This window comes from Zingiber officinale, chromosome 5B (assembly GCF_018446385.1).
Source record: "Zingiber officinale cultivar Zhangliang chromosome 5B, Zo_v1.1, whole genome shotgun sequence".
Lineage (NCBI taxonomy): Eukaryota > Viridiplantae > Streptophyta > Magnoliopsida > Zingiberales > Zingiberaceae > Zingiber > Zingiber officinale.
In genome coordinates, this window is record NC_055995.1 from 16,426,052 (window position 1) to 16,444,510 (window position 18,459).

Genomic DNA, 18,459 nt, shown 5'->3' on the forward strand with positions numbered 1-18,459 from the left:
CTAACAAGGGTCTAGTTTCATATCAATCCGAGGTTGTTTGGTCCATCAGCTAGATTTTTAGAACCCTCAAACGTCAATATTACCCAATATATTGAGAGGAATGATTTTTTAAAACATGAATTAAAATTTTCAAATATATTCGTGTTCAAAAAATTATTACTCTCAATGTATTGAGTCAAATTAACGTTTGAGGGCATGAATATAATCAAAAGAGGTAGACGAACATATAGGAACTAGTTTCATATCAATCAAGACGTTTGATCCATCAACCTATCAATATATTAGGCCAAATTGATATTTGAGGGTATGAATATAATAAGGTGACATAAACGAACACATAAGAATTAGTTTCATGTTAATCCATGGTCATTTGGTCTATCGACCAATTTTGTTTCATGCCAATCCAAGGTCATTTGGTCCATTAGTCAGTTTTGCCCAAAACTAGTTGATGGACCAAATGACCTCGGATTGGCATGAAATCAGTTTATATGTATTTATCTACCTTTTCTGATTATATTCATGCACTTAAACATCAATTTAACTCAATATATTGAAAACAATGATTTTTTTAATATAAAAATATTTAAAAAAATTAATTCGTGTTTAAAAATTATTGCTCTCAATATATTCGGTCAAATTGATATTTGAGAACATGAATATAATTAAGAAAACTAGTCAAACACATAGCATCTAGTTTCATATCAATGCAAGATCATTTGATCCATCAGCTAAATTTTTTTAACACAAATTAAAATTTTCAAACATATTCTTATTTAAAAAAAATTATTTTTTTCAATATATTGAGTCAAATTAACCTATAAGAGTATGAATATAATTAGGAGGGATAGATGAACAAATAAAAAATAGTTTCATATCAATTCAAAGTCATTTGATCTATTAGTTGATTTTGGGCAAAATCAGTTACTGTACTAAACGTCAAATTAATATTTAAGAACATGAATATAATCAAGAGAAATAGTCGAATACATAAAAATTAATTTTATGTCAATCCAAGGTTATTTGTCTATCAATCAATTTTTCTTAAAATTGACTTTAATTGAAAATTTTTAAAAAAAATCAGTTTACTGATTTAAAAAATCAGTGACTTATTTATTTAAAATTTTGATATTTCAATAGAAAGTAAAATTAAGTTGACTGATCTAAATAATTAAAGGATAAAAGAAAAATGAATATGTAGTATAATAATTTTAAAATTATCCTATACCGATAATTTTAAAAATTTATCTACACGATTCGATAAAACAGTCGTATAAGATAGTCTAGATTGTAACGAGTAAAATAAAAAAAAAAACATATTGACTATTGTGTAAAGTCAAAATTTCTGAGATATTTATATGAACATTCTTTCCATTAAGTATTCATTAACCACCAAAAGCGGTTGAACCGAACGCTATATTTATTATATTTAAATAAAACAATAATTCATTTAATGGTCTGCATTCATTGCTACATCAATTGATATGTCTTCGTACAACCCTAGGAAATAAATAAAAATCTCAAGACATACCAGTTAGATAGAGCTTTCTTCGTAAGGTAATACTAAATAAATCTAATCAGCTAGAATCAATACATACAAGTATATACATAGATATTTTAGTAATATCATATGTATACATTAATTATATGTATGTATATACATGCATTTTAATTGAAGGATAAAAAATTCTAACTGACCAGTTTCTGACCAACAAGAATTAGCGTTTATTGCTATAATAAAAGATAAATAGAAAACAGTATATATAAATTAATTACTAAACGGTATTACATTCTTTTAATTGTGTTTTTCTAACAGTACGGGATTCATTTGTTTTCTTAAAAAATGCATAATAACATTATTAAAAATTATAAAATATAAATAAACTACGTGATTAACTACATGATGGATGGAATGCGTAGAAAAAGTTCCAATAGCTCTCCGCCGTTCGTTACGATGACAGCACCCGTCCTCTTCGTCGTCTTCTCCCCGTTGACACTGCTCCTTCTGCCCTACCCAACTGCTCTCTCCCAAAGTTCCTCCGCCGCCTGCCAGCTCGATTTCTCCGTCATAAACCGCTTCGTCACCGCCTCCTCCTTCTCGTCCCTCTCCGGCGCTGACGCCCAAACCCGCTGCAATTTCATCCTCCAGTCCCTTCACCTAGTCTTCGCCCAATACCTCCTAACGAATTCCCTCTTCCATGCCTCCCTCGCCACCGCTCCAGCTTGTTGGGATGACTTCGAGGCCGCTCTCTCTCCACTCTTCCCCGCCGCTCCGTTCGACGTCCGCGCCGGCTGCGGCTTCCGCACCGACTGGATCGCCCAGGGCTGCATGAATCTCACCTCGCGAGGGGACTTCGAGGACCGCGTCCCGCGCTCCGCCATTGCCGAAATCGGTTCCTACTGCAATCAATCCCTCCACTCCTCTCTAGTCTGCGTCGCTTGCACTGCCAGCCTCAACCGCTTCAAGGCTGCGTACCTTCCCGGGCCCGATTACGGAAACGTCTCCGACTGTAACTCCTACCCCTTCATATACTCTGCCGCCGCCATCAGCGGCGGTCCCTCCAGCGTCGATAATGCTTATTGTTACTTCAACCTCTCCGCTAACTCCACTTCATCCCCGCCCCACTCTGGAGGCGGACGCGGCGCCGGATCGTCCATCTGGATCTACGTCGTTTGCATCCTGTTGCTTCTCCTGCTCGTTTTTGCCTTGTTGATCTGGATCCGAAGGCGCCGTTCCCTGCGGAGGACGCCGCCAACACCAGCGGAGACTAGGCCCTCTCGGGCGCTAGAGTCGATCAGCGCGAGCACGACATTAATCAAGTTCACCTACGAGGAAATCCAATTGGCGACCAGAAATTTCTCGAGGGATAACGTCATCGGCCGCGGCGGCTACGGAAACGTCTTCAAGGGCGTCCTGGCGGACGGGACCGAGGTCGCGCTGAAACGCTTCAAAAACTGCTCCGCCTCAGGGGACGCGAGCTTCGCCCATGAGGTGGAGGTGATCGCCAGCGTCCGCCACGTGAACCTCCTCGCGCTGAGAGGCTACTGCATCGCCACCACCCAGATGGAGGGGCACCAGAGGATCATTGTCTGCGATTTGATGCAGAACGGAAGCCTGCATGACCATTTGTTTGCTACAGAGGGTCACGGCCACCGGTTGAGTTGGCCGCTGCGGCAAAAGATCGCGGTTGGAACGGCACGTGGATTGGCCTACCTCCACACCGGAGCTCAACCATTGATCATCCACAGGGACATAAAGGCGAGTAACATACTTCTGGATGAGAACTTCGAGCCCAAAGTAGCAGACTTTGGGCTGGCAAAGTTTACGCCGGAGGGGATGTCCCATGTCAGCACTAAGGTAGCCGGAACCCTAGGATACGTTGCCCCTGAATACGCCTTGTACGGGCAATTGTCTGAGAAAAGTGATGTTTTTAGCTTCGGAGTGCTGCTGCTCGAGCTCCTCAGTGGAAAGAAGGCATTCGGATCGAGGAGCGATGGACAGGCTTTTGTTGTGAGCGATTGGGCATGGTCTTTGGCGAGAAGAGGAAGGGCATTGGATGTTATTGAAGAAGGGATGGATGAATTGGGGCCGAAAGAAGTGCTGGAGAAGTACGTTCATGTCGCTGTTCTCTGTACGCATCCTCAGTTTCATGCAAGACCCGCGATGGATCAAGTTCTGAAGATACTGGAGACTGATTTGGCTGTGCCTGCGACGAACCGTGCCTTTCCCATTCTCTCGCACACTGAGAATACTGAAACTAGCAGTGAGTCGGGCCTGCTCTCTAGCTCTCCTGGGTACCAGTCGTTTTCGTTTGGGAAGGATGATACTTCAAATGATTCGGGAATCGTGTCAGAATCGTTACCGGGTGTTTCCAAGATGGACAAATCACTTTGAACGGAGCTTGCCTGTTCTACGGTTTCCATGGTATGAAGTTTGCATTTCTTGATCTATTTTGTCTATGCTCAGGAAACATATGGGCAGGACTAAAAGGGAGTGGTATTTGACTACTATAATTTGAAGTCCAAATAAGAAAGAACTAATAAACATATGTACAATTTGTCTTTCTGTTACTGTCAATTACTAAGTATAAAACTAGTTGCCAAGGCTATGTTCCCTTGGAGGGATAGAGAATGGAGGTAGGGTAGAATGCAAAGGGAAACACCTCTACGTACCATGTTTTAGGACTCAACCATGGATCATATGCCTTATTGTGTATTGTCACACTTGCTAGATTTCTATTCTTCTCACTGTTTCTATGTTTGAAGTTCTTACCTTGGCACAAATCTTGCCTTCATCCCTGTAAAAATATAGGATGTTTTTAGGCAGTCTATTATATTCTTCCATCTACTACAAAGTTAATTATTCCACTTGCATGGTAACAAGAAATTTTTTTTTAAAAAATTTGACAATGTCTTTTTGTTACAGTGATTTCTCATGGCCGAGTTAGTGCACGCAAGTCTTTCAAGGTTACTTTGGGGATCAACAAGACACCGGAAAATACTGGTGAGCCTAGTCCATATCGAAATTGTGGATTGATCCAGGCATTGAAGAGAAGACACAAGGATGTAAAGCAAAGAAACAATGATTCTGCAAGATGGTCAATAACTCTGCAATGGAATCACACACTACCTTTACTGAACACATTTCTTCAAGTTTTCTTGTCCATCAACTACCACCGCACAATTAAGCCTGAGACCATCAAGGAATTTGGGTGATTCAAGGGGCAATTGGACGACCAGATGTTGGAATATGTTGAGCTTATTTTTAAAACACTGATATGTTGGTTCAGCAAGTAGGTCTATTGAGTTTTTTGAATGTATTGCAAGCGATGCCTTGTTCTATATCTTCATGTCTTCTACAATTCAGATGTTGAGCTCACTGGCACTACTCAATATGACATTTTCTTTCAATAAATTTACAAAATTGCAGGTCCGAAGTATCTTTGCAGGTTTATATTGGTTGGCAGGTGCTCCACTCTTGATGGCCATTCTTGCTAACCCTTCAAAGCTACCTGGTTTCACTATCGACAACTCAAGAAGACCAAGATTTCCCTTTGCCCTCTTCACCTTATAAACACTCCCCAAACAAGCTTCAAGCGACTGACAACACCTGCTCAGTTGTCCAATGGACTTGTCCACATTCTCCCTTTGCAGAAACAAGCAATCCTTGTCCAACTCCACAAAGATGATAACATGTTCCTGGTCTGAGTTGGGGTCCAAATACCCAGCAAACTCCACTATTTCTCCTCCCTTTCCATCCCCAATCATAAGCCCCAAAGTAGTCATTGCAGAGATCAAATCTCTCTCCGTGAAGACCTCTGAATCTCCTTTTGGTGCTCTTGTGATGAATTCCACTCTTGGTGAGGAGTTATAAAAGCCAACAACCTTGACGACATCGTTCAAGCGGTAGCGGTAAAGTCCTCTGTAAGTAGTCACCACCACCTCATACATCTTTCCTACCTCTACACCAGATATGTCTACTGTTTCTTGAACATTAGGTGAAGCTCCAAGCTCGAAAGGGAGGAACTCAAAGTAAGCCGCTGAGGGAATGATCACAAAGCTTGTGGTAGCAGGTGGGCGACTTCTATCCATGTTGATGCCAATAGGGCACTCTGAAGCAAAGTAGTCTCCACCCAACAATGGCAAATTATCACCAGCATAATGCTTTATGAGTGAAAAATATTGTTCCATGCTTCCTGTGCTGACGCACGCAATGTAACAAAGTTTTGGCCACAAGCGGCAAAGAATACCCCGCCTATTATTTCTCATGCAAATTTCTCGTATCCTTGTAGCCAACTCTGGCTGTGGAGCTCCAAGCAATTCTTGAACTGCAACTCTCATGGAAGGCTCTGTGATCTCTGAGCTCAGTGATCCATATTCGATGTCATCACAAAGCTGCATCCATTTGGATTCCAGCATTCGAATTGCCCTGATGAGGCCAGCTGCATAAGGTGCACGAATGCAGTCTATGGAAACCCCACAGGTCATCCGAGTTGGTATGTGGTGGGATGCTTACCACATGAGGTCGCGGGGTTGAAACTCAGGGTAGTCGGAGCGTAAATCCCCGGTCCCTGTGCAACTCACCCCACCTGCCACATGCTCGCTCAGGATGCTGTGATTTACCTCCCTCGTGATGGCCTTAAGTCGGGTGCGGCGTGGGCGCTGGGGGCGTGCGATTTCGCCTTTTGCCACACGAATGCAGTCTACGGAAGCAGAGAGGCTGAGGCCGCAAAGAAGATGACAATACATCTGTTGAAGGGTGTCTGCTCCTACGATGACCTCACGGGGGCTGACGCACATTGAGAGCAGTGGTGAAGGTGTTGGAGTGTTGTTGTGAAAAGGGAATGCAGAAGCAGCCATCACCTTGTACCCTGCTTCGGTTGCAGTTACATTTCCTGCATAGAGGAACCATAGAACTTTGTTGGCAGATCTTGTTGGGGGAAATAACCTGTTGTAGCAAAAAAAAACTGAATTGATGAGAAAGATGGGTACACAAAGTTGAATGAAGTGCAAATTGTTTGATCGAAAGATGACATTTGGAGAAGGGCCGAGCTGGTTTGATGTGCTACACTGGAAGCAGATTTTGCTAGGCTTGAATCAAATTAAGGAATCAGCTTTGGCTTCGATGTGCTTGTTCCTGAACTGAAAAAGAAGTAGACATTTTGAGAGCTACACTTCTCGTCGTGCCATTTAATTTGTCTGATCAATTTAATTGCTCCAGTCTGAAAAGTACAAGGTGAGGGAGAGAAAAAAAACAAGCAAATTACTTCAGGAGCAGAAAACTTCAAAATGTCCATTTGAAGTTTGTTATGTATTTTTTTTAAATGAGCCATAAGGATTTTGCTAAAATGCTGTTATAAGGGATGCTATACAAAATCATACAAATTTCTGTCAGAGACTATTCGATAATTTTATAGTACGCAGGTGATACTTGAATATTCATGAGGGTAGATGAACTAGAAATAAAAAAAATCTCAGCACAGTATTGGCTTGCTTCAGTTTGGTCAGTGGCTTAAATATCAATTCCAACAAGTCATTTATGAGTTATATTGGTGAAAGACTGGCAGCAAGTTTTGGTTGCAAAGCTGAAAAGCTGAAGAGCTACCAATCATTTACCTGGGGTATCAGTTGGGATTAAAAAGCCCAGCAGAAGTTACAGACAATGAATAATTCAGAATGTGTAGCTGCAGATTTGCACCATTGGAAGAAAAAAAATTATGATCTAATTCACCTACTGCGTAGTGCCTAAATGGTTTATGAAGTCGATAGACAAGCTCAAAAGAAAATTTTATATGGTAAAAAGCCAATCTGTTGATAACAGGGCAACACATTTATTAGCCTGGGATACTTGTATTAAACAACTTAGGTGGTTTGGGCTTGATATGGGATTGGTGGTGGAACTTGATGTTGTTGGGACAAAATTGATGAAATAAAAGAAATGACTTAAAGAAAAAAATTGGAGAAATCACAAACAGAGAAATTAATAAGAAATTTATTCATTGAAAACCCATAATTATAATTAAATAAGGAAAGAAATGCCATTGGTGTGAAGCACAATAATCCAATAAACTCTTATCAAATTAAAAGATACCAATTAAATTATTACAAAATTAAAAATATCAACACCTTAAGATAATTACTGAAGATTAATTACAAATTTAAAATCTACATTTATTACTTTTTCTTTCATTCCTCTATTGTATAACTTGATGATACGGGTTATAGTGAGCGAACCCTTCATGTGACATGGAAGCCAAAGTCGAGAGAATGAGGTGACACCTAATTCTGGTCAAGCATAAGGTTCTTTGTATACGTTCGGACGGGAAACATTGGCCGCGCCCAAAGGTGCTTAGTCTTATCAAGTTTGAGTTACACAAAGGGACAGGTACAGGCCGACCAACTAAGGGATTTTGTGCATGCGCCCGGATGGACATAAATCTGCCCGAGACAAAAGACATTCAACCTTATAAAGTTTCTAGCAAACGCTTGGCCGAGCGAACACCGAATGAATGTGAGAATTCTTGTATGCACTCGACTGGGCAAAGCCCGACCGAGCCTAAAGGCATTCAGCCTTATAAAGTTTCTAGCATGCGTTCGGTCAAGCGAAGATCGAACGAGTATGAGGATGCTTGTATGCGCTCGACCGGGCAAAGCCCGGCCAAGCCTATAGGCACTCAGCCTTATAAAGTTTCTAACATATGTTTGGCCGAGCGAAGACCAAACAAGTGTGAGGATGCTTGTATGCGCTTGACCGGGAAAAGCCTAGCCGAGCTTAAAGGCATTCAGCCTTATACATTTTCTAGCATATGTTCGACCGAGCGAAGACCAAACGAGTGTGAGGATGCTTGTATGTGCTCCATCGGGGAAAGCCCGACCGATCCTAAAATCACTCCGCATTATAAAGTTTCTAGTATATGTTCGGCCGAGCGAAGACCGAACGAGTGTGAGAATGCTTGTATGCGCTCGATCGGGCAAAGCTTGGCTGAGCTTAAGGGCACTCAGCTTTATAAAGTTTCGAGCATACGTTCGGCCAAGCGAATACCGAACGAGTGTGAGGATGATTGTATGCGCTCAATCGGGCAAACACCAGCCGCGCTTAAAAGTACTCATCTTTACAAGACTTTTAGCATATGACCGGCTTAATGACTGGTCGGGAGGTATTCAACAGAAGATATTCTGAATATATAACCGACTTTATCACCGGCCAAGATATATTCAACAGAAGGGGAATCATCTCCGCTGGTAAGGTATGCAAACACAAGCGCTTGCATCTGAAACCCTTTTTTTCTACATTCTCTGTTACTGTTCTTCTTCCACTTTTCCAAGAGAGAAGACTGACTTAAGAGTCGGAGGGCCTAGCCAGGAATTTTTACCCCAGACTTAGGTCACTAATGCTTTGTTGGCTCGTCTCACTGTGCGCAGGATCATCAAGGAGTTCCTTCAAATCTTGAGAGGTTTGCCGTTCTTCATTCACCGGAGCCAGTGCACCATCTCATCATCTTCAAATAGGATTAAATTTGGCACCGTCTATGGGAACATCTTGCCTAGATCTGAAGCTTTACAATGGAAGAGGCTGGAAAACTCAATACTGTAACCATAACACAAGAGGATCTCAAGTTACTCATCAACGCCAGAGTGCAAAATTTACTTCAACAATAACAACAAGCCAATACCGGTGGCATGCTACCACCACCAAGTCTAGAAACGTCAACAACTGCTCATCAGAGGGAGAGAGGGATTTAGGAGAAGGGCCTTGCTCGCTTGCTTCCTGTGCCTCTCTCACCAACTCGACACCTCCGAGTTCTTTTTCACACACCATTAGAACATTTGGGCCAAGGGATAATACCTCAGGAGTCTTTTAGGGAGGCACCTATGCGAGATCGATATAGAGGAAAAGTTGTAGCTAGTGATAGTTCTACTGAGCGAATTGTCACTCCATTCTCTCAGAGGGTATTAGATGATCCATTACCAAAATGATAGCAAAACTTGAATATTGGAGAATACTTAGGAACGACCAATCCAGAAGATCATCTTCTCAAGTTCGAGCATATCGCCCTTCTTCAGCAATTAACAAATGGTATGAAATGCCGAATGTTCCTCACCACATTCGGTAGAGCAGCTAGCGATGGTTCAAACGATTGCCGGACAATTTTATTCGTCGATTCAAGGATTTTTCGCAAGGTAGCTCTGTTAACATCATTTTCAAGCAAGCTTTTGATCAGTTTCAAATTGACCCGAGTGAGCTCCAACCCATTTCGACTTATTTGTATGGGTTTACGGGCAATGAAGTCCAATCGCTCGGCCATATCAAATTGGCCATATCCCTCGGGGAGGAACCCTTGATACGGACACGTCGATCAGTCTTTATGGTGGTAGATGCACCTTCAACTTATAATGTAATCTTCGGTCAGCTTGCCCTTAATGAATTTCGGGTGGTCATTTCAACTTTCTTCCAGAAGATAAAATTCTCCATGGATGATCAAATGGGAGAAGTTAAAGGTGATCAACTGGTAGCACACAAGTACTATGTGGAGATAGTAAAGATAGAAGCTAATGTCGCTCAGAAAATTCAAAGGATGGAGGTTAACGTCATTCAAGAAAAGTCTCCCGTCCTAATGTATGAAGAGAAGGAGGAAGTGCAGATTCAGGTTGGTCGGCCGAAGGCTACTGCTCATATAGCGGCCGACCTGTCTCTCAAACTTAAGGTTGAGCTGTTGAGATGCTTGACATGCAACAGTGATGTATTTTCCTGGATGGCCAAAGAGGTGATAGGTGTTGGAGCAATCCCAATGGTTCGTGGGACCATGTGTTTTGGTGTTTGGGCAAAGGGTTTAAGTTAGGTTTACCCTTGTTATTTGATATGTGTACTTGAGTTGTGCAGGACTACAGGTGACACATGTGACTCAGGTTGACGGCTTCGGGTTCGGTGAATGATGGAGCATCCGAGGGACCGTGGACAAGGCAGCAAGGACAAGGGCCGAGGGAAGCGACTTCGAGGCATACGCGAAAGATGACATTGGGACGAGCCGCGGGCTTGGATGCATCCGAGGGACGAGAGCCAAAGGAAGTAGGCTTGAAGGCAAGAGGTCAAGGCTGCAAAGAAGAGTCAAGTGAGTCGTGAGGGTCCGAGTGCGAGTGAAATGTACTCGGGATGGGAAACCCTAAGTTTAGGGTTGTACCAGTCGACTGGTACTGGAACCAGTCGACTAGTGGTCCAGGGACCAGTCGACTGATAGATAGCCGTTGAGAGAGACGTTGGGTTGGCACCAGTCGACTGGTGCAAGGACCAGTCGACTGGTAACGGGCAAATCAGCAAGGCTGATTTGCCCAAGCTCTATAAGAAGGAGCTTGGGATGGCCGGTCAACCTGACGAAATTAGACTTGGTTAAAGCCTAATTAGTAGTCACCAAAGTGCTCAAGGTTCCCTTGTGTCCAAGTGTTGTTGGTGAGTGTTGTGGTGAGGTTTCTCCACCCACAAGGAGGTTGAGCTAGCCGGAGTTTGCCGGGGACTAATCCACCGACGGATTGAGGGATCGTCCACCTTACGGACACGCCGTGGAGTAGGAGCAAGTTATCTCCGAACCACGTAAACGAACGTGTTAGCGGTTTGCATTCCCATTCTTGTATTTAGTGTTTAACTTTCTATTTGTGTTTGTTTGTATTCCGCTGCGCTAACATCATAGGAAGCAACGATTTGGGGGTGCCGTCTATCCAATCCCCTTCAAGCCTGCTACCGATCCTCCAACAAGTGGTATCAGAGCGAGGACGCTCTCCGTTGGACTAACCGCCAAGGAAGCACAAGATGGCCGGGTTTATTGTCCCTCCAAAATTTGAAGGAGGAAGCCTTGGGGACATCACGTATTGGATGGTGAGGATGGAGGTTTTCTTCAACACGGATTGGGATACAATGATGGTGATCAAGGAACCGTTCGAAGACCCAAAAGACAAGAAAGGGAAGAGACTCCGACCACGACATTGGACGGAAGAGCAAACCACACGATCGGAGGTAAATTCAAAGGTAATATCTATATTGATTGATATTTTGCCTAATCATGTGATAAATGGTGTAGGTGAGTATAAGAACGCCCACGAGTTGTGGAGCAAGGTGAAGATGGTTCTACAAGAAGAACCTAAACCTACACAAGAGGAAGAAGAACCCATTGAGATGGGTCTAGTTGCTCAAGTTGAAGAGGAGCAAACGGAAGTTGAGTCACGCTCAACTTCGGAGGAGAAGGATGAAGAAATGCTATCCACTAGTGTGGATGAGGAGACATTCTCAAGGGTTGAAGAAAAGTCCAAGACAAGTGAAGAGGATGAAGAAGAGGTCTTGGAGGTCAACCTAGTGAGCACCTCCACCGAAGCAAAATCAAAAGATCACATTGTGTGCTTCGGGTGCAATAAAAGGGGGCACTACAAAAGTAGATGTCCTATAGGTAAGAAGAAGGTATCTCCTAAACCCATTCAAGTTAATTTAAACACTAACAAGGGTTGTAGGAGTGAAGAAGCCCAAAAGATGGAGAAGAAATGGCACATAGTGTGCTTCACGTGTGGTGAGCGGGGTCATTACCACACCAAATGCCCAAAGAAGAAAGGAATCAAGAAGTTGGCGCATTTGAAGAAATGGGAGAAGAAGAGAAGCAAGAGTCAAGGGGGAGCTTCAAGGGTAAGGGAGGTATACCCTAACTTGAAGGTTAATTCAAATTTAAACTCCTCCATGCATGCTAGGAAAAAGAATGTTAATCATTATATGCCCATGCAAAATTTTGGTTTCAAATATCATGATCGGAATAGGGTTAATGTAGATCATAACCCTAGGAGACCTATACATGATAGACCTAGACACATTAAATTCTCATTACCTAAGGAGAAGAAGGTAATGGAGAACCAAGGCATTAATCCCAAGAAGGGGAGACACATGCCTAGGAAGGGTAGGTCTAGGAATGTCCAAGGTGGACAAATTAACTCTAGGGTTAGGAACCTAGAGAAGGAGAATCAAGATTTAAGGGGAAAGCTTGATAAGTTAGAACAATTCCTTAAGAGATTCAATGTTGGATCTAAGGGATTAAGTATGATGTTGGGTAGCCAAAAACCCAACAATGATAGATCGGGCTTGGGATACCAATCTAGTCCCTCCAAGGTCAAAAGGAGACCATGTGCTAGGGTGACACATGATAAGGGCAAGGGAGAGTCATCCAAGGCCAATAAAAAGAAATATGCTAGGGTTGCATATGATTATGGCAAGGATGATGTATCCAAGGTCAAGAAGATAAGGAGATCTTCTAAGGGACATCATTGTGGTATAGCCACAATAGATGAGTCACCTAGGGAGATGGCTAAGGTTAAGAGCTCTAGGGGGAGTTCAAAGAGTCAAATTGGGACCCATGGCCAATGGATCTCAGGTGGGTTCTACTTGGGGGTCTAGAGGAGCCATGGAGTGTGCCAAATGGTTTGGAGACGAACTTGAGTCTCAAACCTAGGGATTTGGCACACATGGATTGTGTTTCATGCAAGAAATATGACATTTGGGGTCATATAGCATGATAATTGGTTTGGATGTATAGATGCCATATAAACCAATGCTAGGGATGCATTGTGGGTTGGTATGGGCAAATACATCAAAAGGAAGCCAAAACTAGGACTTTAGGTCAAGGTTCAATTGAACCATTTAGCTAGTTTTGGATTTTGTTTCAATCTTGGGATTGGTTATAGATACATTTTGTAATGTATTTTTCTCAAGTAGACAAGAGTACAATAGACCTCTCCACAAAATTTGGGAATTTTTGGAGGTCTAGGGAATTACTGGTGCATTTCTGAAGTTGGCCTGAAAAGGCTGATTTTTTCAGAAATAGGGTACCAGTCGACTGGTGTAGATACCAGTCGACTGGTAACAATGTTTTTGAGCACAGAATGGTTCTGTAAGCTCATTTTGACGAGGGCAGTCGACTGGCACTTGGGGCAGTCGACTGATACCAGGCTGAAAGTGTTTTTCAGCGCTGTTCTTGACCATGTCAACTCGTTTAGATGTATGGGATCCAAGGGGGATTAATACATGAGTCTAGGGTCAGTTTGGATGATAAGTTTTCAACAATTGGAATATTGTTGGAGAACTTTTTGGATGTTAGGCAAAGGGGGAGAAGTAAGGTTTAGTTAGGAAAACCTGAAAGTACCTTTGTGTAGGGGGAGCCTTGGGATAGGTCCTTAAAAAGCCTTATGTGGAAAATCCTAGCTCAATGGGAGCTTAGGTGTAGGGGGAGCCTTGGGATAGGTTCTTAAAAAGCCCTGTGCATTGTTTCGGCGGTTGCCAAGTGTGTAGCCTTGGCAATGTAAGTCCATTCGGCGGAGTAAGTCCAAGTGTGTAGCCTTGGCATCGTAAGTCCATTGTATTAGCATGTTTATTTGCTATTTGTTTTCCCTAACTTAAACGTATTGCCAAACACCAAAAAGGAGGAGATTGTTGGAGCAATCCCAATGGTTCGTGGGACCATGCGTTTTGGTGTTTGGGCAAAGGGTTTAAGTTAGGTTTACCCTTGTTATTTGATATGTGTACTTGAGTTGTGCAGGACTACAGGTGACACATGTGACTCAGTTTGATGGCTTCGGGTCCGGTGAAGGATGGAGCATCCGAGGGACCGTGGACAAGGCAGCAAGGACAAGGGCCGAGGGAAGCGACTTCGAGGCATACGCAAAGGATGACATTGGGACGAGCCGCGGGCTTGGATGCATCCGAGGGACGAGAGCCAAAGGAAGTAGGCTTGAAGGCAAGAGGTCAAGGCTGCAAAGAAGAGTCAAGTGAGTCGTGAGGGTCCGAGTGCGAGTGAAATGTACTCGGGATGGGAAACCCTAAGTTTAGGGTTGTACCAGTCGACTGGTGGTGAGCACAGAAGCTCTCTGTGCCTAAAACGGCTGGGACCAGTCGACTGATAGATAGCCGTTGAGAGAGACGTTGGGTTGGCACCAGTCGACTGGTGCAAGGACCAGTCGACTGGTAACGGGCAAATCAGCAAGGCTGATTTCCCCAAGCTCTATAAGAAGGAGTTTGGGATGGCCGGTCAACCTGGCGAAATTAGACTTGGTTAAAGCCTAATTAGTAGTCACCAAAGTGCTCAAGGTTCCCTTGTGTCCAAGTGTTGTTGGTGAGTGTTGTGGTGAGGTTTCTCCACCCACAAGGAGGTTGAGCTAGCCGGAGTTTGCCGGGGACTAATCCACCGACGGATTGAGGGATCGTCCACCTTACGGACACGCCGTGGAGTAGGAGCAAGTTATCTCCGAACCACGTAAACGAACGTGTTAGCGGTTTGCATTTCCATTCTTGTATTTAGTGTTTAACTTTCTATTTGTGTTTGTTTGTATTCCGCTGCGCTAACATCATAGGAAGCAACGATTTGGGGGTGCCGTCTATCCAACCCCCCTTCAAGCCGGCCACCGATCCTCCAACAATAGGCGTGTCTCCGATGGTCATAGAGCATGCACTTCATGTATATCCTGATGTTCACTCGGTCAAGCAAAGGAAACGGGGGTTCGGAGCTGATCTGAATAAGATCATCAAAGAAGAGAGTTATTCGTAGATTCTCCCAAGTGAGTCATCTAGTTTGGAAGCGCATCAAGATAGTCGGGGATGTTAATAAACTGGAGCTACAATGGGGAGGATACTACAGGATGGTGCAAAAACTCACCTCAAGTTCTTATTATCTTCAAGACACAGAGGGGAGAAATCTCGAGTGACCTTAGAGTACAAATCATTTACAACCTTACAAAACCTAACAAGAACACTTATAACCTATTCATGTATTTTGTCCAACTTTTTTGTACAATTAATGAAAAGTGCAGGCAACATTATCTAAAAAGTCTATACAATCTCCTGAGTAAGTGGATCTATTCTCCATCAATAGTCGATCAACGACCTTAATGGGTGACTAGACAGGCTCCCTTAAGGGGCGATCGGAGACTTTAAATCTTAATAGTTGATCGATGACCTAAAGGGGTGATCAGACAAGCTCCCTTAAGGGGTGACTGGAGACTTTAAACCTCAACAGTCGATTGGCGCCTTAAGGGGTGACCGGACAAGCTCCCTTAAGGGGCGACCAGAGACTTTAAACCTCAATAGTCGATCGACGATCTTAAGGGGTGACTGGATAAGCTCCCTTAAGGGGCGACCGGAGACTTTAAATCTCAATAGTCTATCGGCGACATTAAGGGGTGACCGGACAGACTCCCTTAAGGGGTGACCGGAGACTGTAAACCTTAATAGTTTTTCGATGACTTTAAGGGGTGACCGGACAGACTCCCTTAAGGGGTGATCGGACCTTAAAGGGTGACCGGACAGATTCCCTTAAAGGGCGATCGGAGACTTTAAACCTCAACAATCGATCGACGACCTTAAGGGGTGACCAGACAGGCTCCCTTAAGGGGTGACCAGAGACTTTAAACCTCAATAGTCGATGGGTGACCTTAAGGGGTGACCGGACATGCTCCCTTAAGGGGCGACTAGAGACTTTAAACCTCAATAGTCGATCGATGACCATAAAAGGTGATCGGGCAGGCTCCCTTAAGGGGTGACCGAAGACTTTAAACCTCAACAGTCAATTGGTCGCTCAGACGGGCAGAGATGTTAAACCATCAATAGTCGATCGGTCACTCGGATGGCTGGAGACTTTAAATCATCAACAATCGATCGACGACCTTAAGGAGTGACCAGATAGGCGACCTTGAGGGGCGATTGGAAACTTTAAACCTTCAACAGTTAATTAGAGGATTCATTATCTATTCTGCTTATATTATATCTAGCTTGTTTATTTCGTCCGAGATTATATATCCAATCGGTCTATTACACAATCTAGGAATTCATTATCAATACTACTTATATTACATTTAGCTTGCTTATTTCATTCAGGATCATATATCCGATCAGTCTATTACGCAATCTGGAAATTCATTATCAATGGTGCTTATGTTATGTCTGGTTTTCTTATTTTGTTTGGGATTATATATCCGATCGGTCTATTACGCAATCCGGTAATTCATTATCAACTATGCTTATATTATGCGGGAATATATGCCCGACTGGTTTATTATGCACTTCATGAGTTTATTATGAAATGTTTGTATTATATCTGACTCACTCATTTTGTTTAAGCCCTACATACTCGGGTGGTTTATGATTCAACCAGGAAGTCATCGTTGATTGTTTATATAATATTAAGCTTGCTTATCCCACCCGGTAGTTTATATTCATCCTGTTCATTATTTAATAGGGAAACTCTATGAGTGGTTGTTTGTTTAACAACAGGTATCCAAGATTTTCTTATGATATCAAGAATTTCTCTATGAGGTTTATCTATGGACATATTAAAGACTTCAATTTGTATCCTGAGATATGGGTGGTTCTGAAGATACATGAAAGTACACAGGACAACGGGTGATAGGTACTTATTAGTTTTTACTAGGACCTCATGTTCTATCATTGTTTTGAATAGCAAGCAGATAATATAAAAGTATGGTACAAAAATACAGACTCACTCTGTCACACCCCAGGTAGTCTCTGTCAGAAGAAATTTAGACAACATCTCCCCTGTACGGGTGACAATCTGAAACTTCCTACAACATCCAGATACCTCGGCCAACACGGCTGGAACAATATATATAAATAATAAGTAACAGCCACGCAGTTTAATAATAAAGCTAAACAAATGCAACGATAAAGAAAAGTCATCTCAAAAATCCTACTCAACTACACCCATAAAGCTCAAATCCGATATCCTACTCCACTACACCCATAAAACATAAATCATAACGAATTCACCTCTTTTGTCATCCAGGCAGGCATGTAACAAAACATATCCAATAAAAATCCATCAACAATAAAATAAACTATACAATATCCATAAAGTAAAACTAGTACAAGTCCAGATACTGCAATAAGAAATAAAACCAAAAGACCCAATAAAAATATCCTTGCGATCTGCAGGGGACTAGCGACTAGAACTCCTCCGAATAGCCTCAACCTAAAAATAGTAAATATCCACGAGGTGAGTCAACTCAGCGGGTAACTACTGATATGCATAATAAAAAAATAACAAATAGCACTAACCATGCGTACAGTCTCCTGATATAAGAAGGATAAATGCAACTGAAATAAATAGGAGAACAACTGTACTAACAAGGACCCGATGTATGGATAAAAACTCGAGAGGTATAGAAATCATGTATGCATGTCAAACAAATGCATCCATTCAATATGCAACATATAAGTGAAACAAACACAAACAATAAATGCATCAATGCGTATGATGCCAATAACATGTCCTAGTCACCCCTACTGTCAGTCAGCCATCTCACACACGATGGTGAGACCGAGTAGGTAGGGTTGTGACAACCGTGCACTCTATCGTCACTGCTCCTGATGAGTGACCGAGTGGATGGGATACTGTCGGAGTACACCTAACCTCTTACTCCAAATCATAAGTGGGGGAGCGCAATACTCTCATCTCCCTGAACAAGTCCAAAGGAGGGATCCTTGCCGGCTACCACGCTGCTTCACACTACCCAAGCGGACCAACGTAGCCAAACAGAGCAAACTGTCTACCGGCTACCACGCTGAGTCACCGGACCAGCGGAGCCTAACAGCAGAACTGCCACACACTTGCCTGACATACCACTAACCCATGAGTGGTGGTGTGTGCAGATTTATGTAACTAGCGATGTGTTCAACAATAATAGAGCCGACTATCGCACAACATGCAATCATGCGAGATGGTGCATGATACTAAGCATGGGAATATCCTGAACTTATCCATCTCTACAAAATGCGTACCATAGGACAAAGAATCAAATCAAAGGTACATAGATTAGATAAGGTATAAAAACCTAGGTCTTGAACATAATAAAGCATGGTTATGTCACTACCCCTATAAGCGTGTATAATCAAATAGGTACTAACATGAAGTGCATTAAACAAAACAAGCA

At 42.8% G+C, this 18,459-nt stretch overlaps 2 protein-coding genes across 3 annotated transcripts; one reads left to right on the top strand and one right to left on the bottom strand.

Moving 5' to 3' along the window:
* Positions 1 to 1,904: 1,904 nt before the first annotated feature.
* On the top strand, positions 1,905 to 5,276 carry LOC121984169 (probable LRR receptor-like serine/threonine-protein kinase RKF3). Of its 2 annotated transcripts, XR_006112802.1 has the most exons (3): positions 1,905 to 3,922; positions 4,424 to 4,790; positions 4,928 to 5,276. XR_006112802.1 is itself a non-coding variant. In XM_042536985.1 (2 exons), the coding sequence occupies exon 1, from the start codon at positions 1,910 to 1,912 to the stop codon at positions 3,890 to 3,892; it is 1,983 nt and encodes a 660-aa protein (XP_042392919.1). In that variant the 5' UTR covers positions 1,905 to 1,909; the 3' UTR covers positions 3,893 to 3,922; positions 4,424 to 4,841. The 2 variants fall into 2 exon arrangements, 1 of the variants encoding a protein (XP_042392919.1); XM_042536985.1 differs by lacking the exon at positions 4,928 to 5,276 and having other exon boundaries at positions 4,424 to 4,841.
* On the bottom strand, positions 4,861 to 9,316 carry LOC121986532 (probable indole-3-acetic acid-amido synthetase GH3.6). The gene is made up of 3 exons (XM_042540498.1): positions 9,171 to 9,316; positions 6,121 to 6,445; positions 4,861 to 5,892 (listed from the first exon to the last, which is right to left on the bottom strand). Exons 1-3 carry the CDS (start codon positions 9,314 to 9,316, stop codon positions 4,861 to 4,863), a joined length of 1,503 nt encoding a protein of 500 aa, XP_042396432.1.
* Between the last annotated feature and the right edge of the window lie 9,143 nt (positions 9,317 to 18,459).